The sequence below is a fragment of the Nansenia antarctica genome (assembly GCF_963989245.1).
Source record: "Nansenia antarctica genome assembly, chromosome: 6".
NCBI lineage: Eukaryota > Metazoa > Chordata > Actinopteri > Argentiniformes > Microstomatidae > Nansenia > Nansenia antarctica.
This window is the reverse complement of record NC_137676.1, coordinates 50,878,902-50,891,806: the sequence shown is the minus strand read 5'-3', so window position 1 is coordinate 50,891,806 and position 12,905 is coordinate 50,878,902. Positions and strand designations below refer to the sequence as shown.

Below are 12,905 nucleotides of genomic sequence, written 5' to 3'. Positions count from 1 at the left end.
GGCTGCTGTCAAAACTATTTTAAAATACACTAAAACTGAGTCAACTCCTGTCCGGGACGAAGAGGGGGTAAGACTGGCGGAAAATTGTCTTGAACCTGAGCTGGAAATAGATGTAAAGAAGGATAGAATCATGTAATGAAGGAGAGATGGAGGGGGCGTGTTGGGAGATGCCTAATCTATAGGACTAAAAGGAGAGACACACCACACAGGCTCAACGACCAACCGCAGAGTGCGTGTGTGAGTGGCGGTTCACAGAGTAAGTAGCCTCCAGTTAGTACGTCCCAAACAGTCACGCACGGACAAGGGGAGGCCAAGTGCGCTCTATGGACTTGTATTGGCCCGCCCCCCTGTCGCAACCTCGCGTCACAGCCAGGCAGGCAGCCCTCCCCTCCCCTCCCTGTACTCCCTCCCCTCCCTCCCCTCCCCTCCCCTCCCCTCCCTGCCCTCCCCTCCCTGCGCTCCGTCCGGTCAGGGACGCTCATCTTTAGGGCCGACGAACAGTAGCCTAGAGTAACGGCCAGAGAGGGGGACTACTAAGAGGATGGTTACATATAGATAGGCCTTAATGATTGATAGCTATGGACAAGCTGCCATGACAGATACACAACCGCTGTATCGAGTCTTTGGGTTACAGTAAAATACAAATAAAAGCATATGTTCCATCCATGATCATTACGATTCAGGTTAAACATTGTTTGAGACTGGTTAATGATGGAGTAGGGTAGAGGGTAGAGTAGAGCAATGTAGCCTGCATCATCTGCTACAATAACGAGGCACATCAGCCTAAACATCACGTGTGAGAATTGGATAAATAGGACAAAATATATAATTAACGGAGTGTATTGTGTGAAAAAATGGCAACTAAATAGTGGTATGAAACAAAGGTTGAATGGGAGCTTGTGTGTGCAGACTGTGCACTAAATACACAGTGACGTCTGGCAGCTTGCGTTGGACATTTTCCATTAATGTACGGTAATCTAACCCTTTGGTGAAAAACCGTATCGTTGCTGCCCTCTGGTGGGTGCATCTAGAAACTACTTTCACAGCATCGGTCTCATGGTTCGTGGTAAACGATTTTGGGACTTGTCAAAACGTAGTGTTACGGCTCATGTCACCGATCAGGGAAACGCAACATTTGCAGAGAAAACTTAATCTTTATTATCACAAGGTAATCATAACAAAAACAAATGTACACAGTGACGGGGAAAAAAAAAAGTTTTTAAAACGAATGCAATCAATAACCCCCCTTAGTATCAACATCAAGTAAGCCATTATCAAATAGATAATGATCAATACTGATGAAGTGTAAAATAACCTTAAAAATCTTAAATATCGAGATTGGGTTTAAAAAACGTTTTGCTACAACCCTTTACTTCTCTCATTAAACTTCTGATGAAATCAGCTGTATGGGATATACTTTAATATGCTGTTTGAAAACTCAACCATTAATGAAAAGTTAGAATTGAGGAATCAAATGACTCTGAAATTGCTCATGAATTACTTGTTTACTGACTGGTATAATGGAAACGTAAAAGTACTGACAAATGTATCAAAGATAAGGTCAAAAAACTAAAACCCCCCCTCACACAACAGTTATATTTTTGCATGGTGTTTTCAGGCAATCCCTTTGTCTAAAAAACAAAATACAGAGCTATTAATTTTGCAGAACTCAACAGAAATTATTTTAAATGATAAAGTAGCAGTCACACTGGAAAACAGACATTAATCAAACATGTGAACAGAGAATGGCACATGATCAGGTGTGTGTACAGGATGACACTATCAAATACATTCAAAGTGTTATTGAATACTAGTTCCTTATGTTAGTGGCAGAATGATTTGAGAAATTTGACAAAGACACAGAGGGAGAGAGAGAAAGAGGGAGAGAGGGAGGGGGAGAGAGAGAGAGAGAAACCAAGAGAGGGAGGGAGAGAGAGAGAGAGACCAAGAGATGGAGGGGGAGAGAGAGAGAACACACTGTATGTTAAACAGAGGAAGCAGATCCCACCCTGCCTGGTGCTCTTAGCTCGAGGTTCGGTACTGCAGTAGTCTTTACTGCAAAGCCTCCCAGAGAGCAGGAGCCTCCATTAGATTAGTCCACTTCTCCATCTGAACCCTCGGCATAATAACCCTCATTATTAATTACATAAGCAGAGACAGACGCCTGCATCTACAACAACAAAAAAACAGGAATCTCCCGGAAGACATTGCGTTCAATTGCACACGTCCCTTCGCCGGCATAGTGACGCTGGTGGTGGTTGTATTTGAAGGAGGGAGGGGGGGAAAGAGAAAAAGGAAAAGGAGGGAGCGAGAAAGAGATAGACAGGGAATGAGGCGCTATGAGACACCAGGAAAGATAGTGTCTGTGTCTGTGTGTGTGTGTGTGTGTGTGTGTGTGCGCGACTAGTGGCGAATTGCAACATAGTGGCACTAGAGCAGAACAAGACCCATAATTGGAGTACCTGACCCGACCACACAAAGGAGTGGGGTAGGGGGGGGGGGGCTTTAAAGGTTCGGTCCTCATCCACAGAGGAGGGCTATTGTTCATAGTACATATGCTGCCATCTGTGTAGCTTATAGCATATCCCTCTTTCCCTCCTTAACATTGGGCAGCAGGAGCAGGCCATGGGAGTCTCCTGGGTTGAGCCAAGATGGCCTCCATAGATGGCCTCAGTGGGTCTCCTGGGTTGTGCCAAGATGGCCTCCGTAGATGTCCTTCTAAGATGCCCTTCTTCTGCAGTTGCAGTCCAATAGCTTTCTCCATGTGAGTCTCCTGGATTGAGCCAAGATGGCCTCCGTAGATGGCCTCCTTCTGCAGTTGCAGTCCCACAGCTGCTCCATTGGAAGAGAGTCAGTCTGTGCATTTAGAGATGTCAATGAGCCATAATGGTTGGCCGCAGCAGTCAGTAGTTCTGTCATCGACAACAGTACTAATGGTCTGGTCCTGTCCAGACCTAGGCCCAGGGGGTCAAGGGTCGCGATAAGGAGGTCAGGATCTGGGGGCTATAGCTGGACGTTTCCGAGGTCTTTGGAGAGGCTCTGAATGTAGGCCTCATGGATGGCACTGAGAAACGCTGAGTCATTCTGAGGGGGGGGAGGGGAAGAGAGAGAAGACAGATTAGTTTGTTGCTCCAAAGGAGGCGGGAATATGTAATATATATATATATATATATATAATATATAATATAATATATAATAATATATGCAACTTACAATACAGTGAGTGCATGTATTTTGTTGTATATACTGTATGGCAGGGGTCGGCAATAGGCGGCCCGTGGGCCATTGCTGGCCCATCACCAATAATATTTGGCCCAGCAGATTATTTTGAGAATCCACTTCTTTTTATTTTTTTTATATCGGACCAACATTCCCACATATAGCGGCTATACTGTCCGAATAGAGAATCTACCACCACCTGAATAATGCTTATTGTACTTGTATCCATGTTGAGAGTGAATGACACAGGGACAGACAATCAGGCAGCGAGGTGCACCGTCTCGCGGTGCTGCTGAATATTATAGTCTTTGCAAGCAGCCACGACTTCATTACAGATAAGACACATCGGCTTTGCATTAGTGAAACCAGGTAGGATGAACGCATAGTTCTCTGTCCATTCCGCTTTAAATGCCCTGTTTTCACCGTCAACCTTCCTCTTTAGACCTTTGGATGACATTTTTCTTTTTCTCTTGCTAGCTAGCAGGTTAAATGTGTAGCTAACTTCTCACTCAAGTAGGGTACAATATTGCCAATCCAATAATAATGTGACGTTGTACGTCTGGGAGGAGCGGGGAATAATTATCAGAATAAAAGTGTGTTAAAAAAAAATGTTAAACAATTATTAGAATACGTTAGGCTCCGCTGCATCGTCAGTCCACACATTTATTATTCAAAAATATGGAAAGGGGAAAAAACCTCCTCGTTTACAGTTAAGTTTATTACGCCACCTATACAGCTTGTTTACAGTTATCTTGATCAATTCTCTGCATCTCCCACAAATGCATGTCTTATAAGGCGGTCAGTCGTGGAGTTCCAGTAACATTTGTGACGATCGGATGATCAAAATTACTTTTCTTTTGAAACACGGAACTACGTTTCAATTTGAGAAATACAACACAAACTCGCTAGTCAAGCCAGAATAGCAACGCAATGGATTGGGTGAGTAATCCCCACTGCTGCCTAGTTAACTACAACACTACTTCACATTGTTAGCAGGCTCACAAAACAAGCTGTGTTAGTTGACTAGCGATGTGTCATTGATTTACAACAACGCGGAAATGTATTCACATTTTTCGAAAGAAAAGTCAAAGCATTCGAACGTGTCACATTTCATTTTTTAACAATCAATTACTTAAATTAGCCTTTGATTATATTTTGGCACGCTATCTGGTGGCTCAAAAAAAATGTGGCCCGAGGCCAAACCTAATTGCCGACCCCTGCTGTACTGCTGTATGGTCTCAGTGGGAATGGAATCCAAAACCTTATCGTTGCCAGTGCCATGCTCTACCAACTGAGCTACAGTAGACCACATGGACAGGACATTCACTCAGAAACACTTTCTTAAAATACACAACCATCATCATACTTCTAGCTCCAGTGGTAGAAGGGCCACCTAATAGAGAACCATGAGCGTAAAAATATCACTAAAACCGCTGAATTCACTGAGGAACATCATAACGCTTTCACATTAGCTGTAGTTCTTAACAACAATGCCGTTGGCGATCATTACTGAAAATAAAGCTGTATTTTTTTACGCGAATAAACGTGAGTTGGCTTTTGATAATACAACCCAGCCCTGCACTGTACAAAAATCCTGGCGAGAACCCTGAAGACCATACCTTGATGAGGTGGATGAGAGTGTCCTGTAGCTGGGTCTTGTTGCAGGGGGCCTGGGGGGGCTCGACCCCACCCGTAGACGATGGCGGAGAGGAGGGAGTGGGGCGGGCTTTCCTCTTCTGTTCCGTTTTCTTGGTAACAGAATGCTGAAAGACGCTCGGGGAGAGCAACACGGAGAGGTCCGCCCCTGTGGTGACTGGACCCGCCCCTGGTAAGGCAAGCCCCGCTTTCATAGAGACACCCTGAGAGGGGTGGGAGAGAGCGAGAGGGGGGGGGGGGCGACGACGACAAAGGGAGAGGATTTATTATCAGTTACATTGATACATATACAACCACAGTCAATGACGTCATCTTGAGGAGACGGTAATTTACCAGGTGTTGGGGCTGAGGGAACATCTCCACTTCCTGACTCTGCTGGTGCTGCTGGGGGGACAAGGACAGGAAGACACCACCGTCAGTGCGGGTTTATTGTAACTCAATGCAATGTGTGCTTGATTTTTACACTTGATTGATGTTACCTGTACAGGGCCTGTGGTAGGTCTACTGCCGAGGCCAGTGGGCTTGCTGATTGACTCCCTGAAGCTCTGGGGCGTGACCAGTGCGCTGGGCAGGAAGTTGGGCGCGAGGGCAGGTTTATGGAGGTCGGAGGAGGAGCTGGATTTGAGCACACTCAGAAGGTCGTGTCCCAGGTAGGCCGACGGAGGACCAGGAGGCGGACCGCGATGCTCAGCTCCAGGCGGAGCCACCAGGAGCGGGGACACCGAGCCCTGGAGCTGGAGGTCTCCTGGAGGTGGGGGTCCAGCATGGAAGACAGGGCTGGGGTGGAGGGCGTAACTGCCAGGCCCACCCCGGGGCTCCAGGAGTGGGATGAGCCCGGGGGCCAGATGGGGGTGGTGGTGGTGGTTCCCCCCAGAGTCGGCTGCCATGCGGGGAGCCAGGAGGGGCTGGAAGGGGATGAGAGGTGGGGGGCCATAGCTCTGGACCTGGAGGAAGCTGGCAGAGACGGCAGGGTCCGTGCCCCCCTGGGTGGGCAGGCTGGGCTCTTTGGGGAGAGACGTGCCGAACAGCTCCTCTACGGTGATCTGCTTCAGACCTGTGTGAGAGCTCTGGAACATGGCCAGAACACACAATATAGAAACAACACTTTAAAAAAAAACACACTCAAAACCCACTGTCTTGGGAAAAACAAATAAATAAATAAAATAAAATCCCCAGCGAAAGTGTCTCACACGATTGTACTTGTATAACCGGAGTGACAAATAAACATCTTGTATCTTCTTGAGTTGAGAATGTTTATTTTGGTCCCCTATACCAGGGGTCGGTAACCTATGGCACGCGTGCCAGCAGTGGCACGCGACAGCTTAAACAGTGGCACGCAAGCAATAAGTGCGAGAATGGGAGAATGTTTTTTTGTGTCGTAAATTCGCGCACACTGGGTTCAACGTCACAATGGTACCAAGTAATTTGATTGGACTAGAGGCAGTCTCAGGGACGCTCCGGCGCTCTCAGGGCGAATTTACGAATGCAGCCCTAGTCTCTCATCCACTCCACGAAAGTCGTATTCTGGCGCCAATTTTCAAAGTAAAATTCTGAATTCGATACAAGTGTTACTGTTAAGGAGGCTTTCCTCTGTAGCTCAGATGTTTTGTTTGAAGGCTTATCAAACAAAGACACAATAAAATCAAGAATAAAAGACATCCCAGTGTCAGCCAGAAGTGTGGAACGAAGAATAGGAGAAATGGCAGAAAACGTGAAAGCGCAGCAGACCGCTGGTTTGAAAGATGCGACGGTGTTTAGCCTCGCACTTGATGAGAGCGTAGATGTGAATGACATGCCACGTCTGGCTGTCATAGCAAGATACTGTGATTCTGCTGTAAGGGAAGAGCTCTGCTGCCTAAAACCAATGCCAGAAACAACAAAAGGTGAGGACATCGCCAAAGTTCTTATCGAGCATTTTGTGGAGCGAGGGATTGACATTAGCAGGATTTTTGCGGTGACAACAGATGGTGCCCCTGCCATGGTCGGGAAACAGAGGGGAGCGGTTGCATTAATTGAGGAACGAGTTGGTCACCCCATTATGAAACTCCACTGCATCATACACCAAGAAAACCTATGTGCAAAGATGTCAAAGTCTGATCTTAATGAGGTTATGGCTACAGTGGTGAAGGTTGTTAACTTCATAGTTAAGCGATCTGCACTGACACACTGTGTGAGCAGATATTCTCACACATGAAGAGCGTGCTGAGCCTCTCACGCAGCCGTCTGACAACTGACCACTCTGAAGCTTGTGTGTTACTTAAAGTGACCAAGTACCACCCCCAGATAATGGAGTTGAGCAAAGGAAAACAGGGCCAGGGATCACATTGATTGTTAGGACTGTTTACATGGCTTTGCATACATAGCTCTTTGGTAACAAAAAAAATAATGTTGTTGTGGTTGGAATAAAAGAATAAAATGTAAGTAACAACCAAATAATTATATAAATATAAATTATAATTCATACAAGTAAGACCCTTGTATAATCACCATCCAGTTAGGCCTACTTATTAAAATGATAACCATAGGGAGCGCAGTTAGCAACTTTGTTAGAAATTGAGCGCACCAATTTGCTTAAAGTTGTGCTACGCAGCACAACGTTTTAGTTGTCTTAGATGTTATGTTGGTAATTTTGTTCAAGTTTCAGTTAGTTGACTGTTAGGCCTGTTTATTTAGCATACATGGCTTTGCATACATAGCTCTTTGCTGAAAATTGTTGTTCATGTTGTGGAATAAAATTGCAGATCTGTTGGTCTGTTTGGTTTGGTTTGATGTCGAGTCATAATTAATGTTGATATTGTGGTTGGCACACTGACTAACAAGAACATTTAAAAATGGCACTTCATATAAAAAAGGTTGCCTACCCCTGCCCTATACAATTCCCAATACAGATATAAAACATTTACACAGTCACAATGCATAACACCAGGACCAAAAAGGTGTAGGCTGAAGCCATGGCTTATTGCGCCTACCCTTGTTACATGCATGTTGTTGTTGTTTTTTTCCCCCATGCATGCATAATCAAAACATTGAAACTTTTACAAACAAAATTTCACTTACGCATGTCAACAAAAGTTCAAAAATACCAAACAAAAACTATATTTAAACCTCTGTTTTATACTTGTTAATCATCTTATTTTTAAATATTTTCTCACATTTTCATTTCCTTTTCAAAAGTATTCCATAAGTTTACTCCTTCAGACCAGATCTGTCTGTTCCATTCATTACAAAAAGCCTGTCTCCAATGTCTACCTCCACCAGCCTCCCCTGCTGTGCCGTGCTGTATGTTTACCTTCTCTGGCTGTGGAGTGCTGTGCCTGTGAGCATGCTCAGTAGAGTCTGCTGCTGTCTTCAGCGGCTCTGGGTTCACACCATGCTGCTCAGTGTTAACGGACATCTCCGTTTCCTCCGCCTGACTCTGGTAAACACACACACACACACACACACACACACACACACACACACACACACACACACACACACACACACACACACGTACACACACAGACACAGACACAGACACATGCACAAACAATCATGTAGCAGCATTCTCTCATTCTACCAATAACAGACATTATTGGACACTAAAACTCAATTTAACATCCAATTCATAAAGAAAGGTATGAACGGACCAAATATAAATCCAGAGTGGTTCTGGGACAGAGAGGAAGGTAGGCATAGCTTTTTCCATGGCTTACTTTTGGGGGTCTATGTTTTGGTGTTAGATCAATTAGCATTATGTCGTAATTTTGTTGTGAAGCACATTGTGACATGTCTATGTAAACAGTGCTATGCAAATAAACTTGATTGATTGACTCAGTCTCTCACCCTGTGGTACTCCTCCTTGGCCTTGCTGAGAAGCTCCAGGATGTCGATGGGGCGGGGCTCTGTGCAACCATTGGTCCTCCCTGGCCCTGTCCTCTCTGGGGACCCCCGCTGGGCCTGGACTGCTTCCTGCTTCACGATCCTTGACGACAGGGTGACACACACACACACAGTCATAATATGATCAACATCAAGACACATGATGATGGCAAAAACTTCACTTCCACATGTGGGTCAGTGGAGGAGAATGTTTACATGTGTGTGGGTCAGCGGTACTATGTGTGTGTGTATGACAACAGTATGTCCTGTGGTTCTGATACTTACTGGACCATGAGCTGGGCTATGCGCTGGCAGTCCTTCTTGTCATAAAACCAGATGCTGTATATGCCCACTGCAGACAAGACACACAACAAAGGGGTAGATATGAGGGACTCAGGGGAGGTTGATGGAGGGAGACATGGGCTCATTGTAATGCATGGAACAGAATAAGGAATGGTATCAAACACACCGGAGTCACATGACAGAGAGCAGAATAATCAGATAATCAATAAGAAATAGAAGTTCAACTTATTTTTGAGTATGTGACATTGTCTTTCATGAAGTTATTGCTCTAAATTGAGGACCAGCACCCTAGTAAGTAGCATGAACAACTCTACTGTTGTTACTGGAAATGCGTCCTCTTCTCTGCTCCCAACCCCTCCCCAGACAACAAACACAAACACACACTTAATATTACGCTCCTCTCAAGTGTAAGTGGAACGGCAGAATATAGCCAATGTTCAATCCCATAGTGTAGCAAGAGTGTGTGAGACAACAGTGTCACGTTGCAAGAGTGTGTGTGTGTATGTGTGTGTATGGGATGAAACTCTGCTCTGCCCTCCAGGGTTCCATGGAGGCTGGTAACTTAGCAACAGTACTGTTTGGCCCTCTTTAGCATCTATCTGGGGAATGCTGGGGTGAGGCATGCAAACAGGTGTGGGTGTGTGTGTGTGTGTTCTTGTTTGTATGTTTTCATGAAAGCGCCTCTATGAACAGGCTGCGTTCTGCACCTAAAACACACAGACACTCTTCTGGACTAAGACACTCTGGCCGTGAGAGGGAAGACAGACAGACACACACACAACAAATCATAATCACCCATCAGGAGCAGCCAAGAACTCCTCTCCTTTCTCCTCTCTCCTCCCACTCCTTCTCTGTTCCCTCTCCTTCCTCTCTCTAGACATACTGCCACTACTTTACAGGGGAGGAGCCCAGACGATCCCTGACAATGCTACTCAAGGCCATCCTCTCTGGATCAGATGCCTGGGGAGCCACCACAGAGCGGAGGTGCCATAACAGCACAGCACACAGACAGAGAGACAGGAGAGGGAAGAGAAGTCTCAAACCAACCAAGAGAGTCTGAGAAAACCACCAGCAGGAAACAAGGCTAGCAGAGGGACGCATCGCCCCAACCTTGACCCAGAAAGAAGCTTCACCCGAACCCTGACCCAGAGAGCTGCTACACTCTCCCTTCAGTTACTGGTGGTAATGGTCCTCTATACTGGTTTGCAGACTGCTGTTAAACCTTACTACTGAAAAGGGAGAAGGAAAAAGAAGAGGAGGAGAAGAAGAACAAGAGCAGGAGGAAGAGGAGAAGAAGCTATTGAGGTTGGTCCTCAGTAAGGAGTGGACATGCTGTTCCTCTCAGGGTGAGGGAGGGAGCTAGGTTGACCACCTTCAGGATGAGTTCATAACCTGGCTTGATTGATCTCTGTCAGTGAGGTCATGGGTGGAGGTGACCCCTCAGAGGAGGTGTTCCTGATCACCCACCACCCCCACCCCAACCTCCGTTACAAGGGCAAGGTGGTCATCCAGAGGACCCTGGGACGTTGTCTACTCAGTGCATTCAGAGGTAACTAAATTATTTTCCTGGCTTTGTGTGTGTGTGTGTGTGTGTTTACAAGAATGAATGAATGAATGAATGGTCTTTATTGTCATTGCTATAGTACAGGTACCAAACAACGAAATTTGGGAGGGGTGGCTCCCCTGGTGCTAGGAAAGAAAAAAAAAGAAAAAAAAAAAGAAGGGAAAGGAGCTGGTTTACATAAATAAAGGCTATGTACACTATCCACTATACTATACAGATAAAACACTGTGCTGTACTCTATGCTATGCTATACCTATTCTAACATTCTTTACAAGAATGTTGTCACCAGAATTAAATACAAAAATTACATAGTGATGCACAAGGAATCAAGGCAATTACAAGTAATGTCACAACAACAACAACAACAACATGGCCCTGTCATGACAGAGCCTGGAACCTTGCACAGTCTCTTTTGAACTCCACACACGACAAGTTACAGTTAGTCTTTGTGCAAGCTCTGCCACTTCATGTGTCTTTTATATATCCGGGTGAATTCCACTGAGAGATAAATAAAGCATATTTTTCAAGGGAGCCCTGGCCAACTAACCCTAACCGATTCCAAAATGCTGTTTATACAACATTGGCTGCTTTTTTGGTGCACACACAGGCTATAAACATACCATAAATAGCATATATGAGAGTATAATGGATACAGAGTTAAAATACTCAACTGACTCAACTGTAATTCACTACAGAGCCAAACTGAGCTGGGCCAAGCTGAGCTGTACTGGCCCATTTACTCATCCATGATAGTTGCTGCAACAGTGCTGGGAATGCCAATAAGGGAAAATATGAGAGCGAGCCAACACAATATTGGCTTGCTCTCATATTTTCCCAGGCCATAATTATGTTTTAGGTTGGCTCCTGGAAGTAGAAATCAGAGGACGGGCTCATCGTAATGCATGGAATGGATTTAGGAATGATATCACATGATATCACATTCCTCATTCCATTCCATGCATTTACAATGAGCCTGTCCTCCGATTTCTACCATCACCAGCCTGCCCTGTTCTGTAACGCCAGACTCACAGTTGGCGTTCCTGTAGAGCAGGAAGGGGTCTTGGAGTTGGAACTCCAGGTCTTTGTTGATGGGCTCCACCAGGTTGTCTGTGCTCAGCCTGTTCATGATGGTGAAGCCATGGTGAGGGGAGGCGGACCTGAGGGCAGAAGGTTATAGCTCATATTAGACACACAGACAGACAGACAGACAGACAGACGGACAATAACGCAATGTTGCTTGAAACAGAGAATTAACTAAGATAATATACGTGAGAGCGCTAAACTTTCTCGTCAACACCATTTTGGACTGTCCAAAAATGCCCAAAAGATTGATCACAGTCACGTGTTCTGTTGTTGTTGTTGTTGTTGTTGTTTATGTTTGTCGAAGAGTGTCAGTACCTGGAATAAACAAACAAGGTGCCTTCAATGTCGGTCTTCTCCTGTCAATGACAACAGTGAAACGTCAATTACAACATGCTGCTTACATGACACGTGAATAGCCAATTATAAAGCGCAGTTAGCTAAACATTATGCATTGGCTAGCTAGTTAGCGGTAGCTTAACGCTGCAGATGCGTTTACAGAGCCAGTGCCGCTAACTAGCATGCTAACAACCAAGCTAACTAGCATGCTAACAACCAAGCTCACTAGCATGCTAACAACCAAGCTCACTAGCATGCTAACAACCAAGCTCACTAGCATGCTAACAACCAAGCTAACTAGCATGCTAACAGCCAAGCTATCACAACCCAGATAGCAAACCCAGCAGCTCGGTTAGCTAGTTGGCTGGCTAGCTCTAACAACAAGGAAGGAACCGGCAACATGTGGACGAGCTTACCCATTCATTGGCTTTGGAGTTGAAGGTGTACAGCGCTACCTGTCCGGTAACATCGAGGAGCTTGTTGATATACGGGTCTTGTCGTTGTAGAGCCGCTAAGCTCATGAGATGTCCAGCTTTGACAGTCTCCATCTTGAATACGTCTCTTGTCAGTTGTCACACGGAAGAAATTGTAAGAACACTTTAAGTTCCGCTGTCCTCAGACAACACGGGTGTTGTAATACAGTTCCCAAAACATTTTTAATTCCTCGTAGGTTATAATAACCGAAATGATCATTCAATAATATTGACTTTTGTAGTTTGCTTGAACTAATGTATGTGTGTCACGTTTTCTTTTAATATCTTATTTGGAGAGGTGAATCGTCTTAACGTATCAATTGATGAGGTAGTGAGTTAAACTGTTGCCAAATACACTGTATTAACAATTGGCACTAGTATTGTTAATCACACTCGTCCTTCCAGTGGCA

At 45.2% G+C, this 12,905-nt stretch overlaps 1 protein-coding gene across 1 annotated transcript; it reads right to left on the bottom strand.

The window, feature by feature from the left end:
• Positions 1-2,771: 2,771 nt before the first annotated feature.
• Positions 2,772-12,570, bottom strand: dcp1a (decapping mRNA 1A; the record flags this gene model as incomplete). Its single annotated transcript, XM_080533335.1, has 10 exons — positions 2,772-3,084; positions 4,839-5,078; positions 5,209-5,259; positions 5,355-5,942; positions 8,165-8,290; positions 8,701-8,839; positions 9,022-9,088; positions 11,633-11,760; positions 12,002-12,042; positions 12,439-12,570. The coding sequence occupies 10 exons, from the start codon at positions 12,568-12,570 to the stop codon at positions 3,004-3,006; spliced, it is 1,593 nt and encodes a 530-aa protein (XP_080389461.1). The 3' UTR covers positions 2,772-3,003.
• Positions 12,571-12,905: the final 335 nt, after the last annotated feature.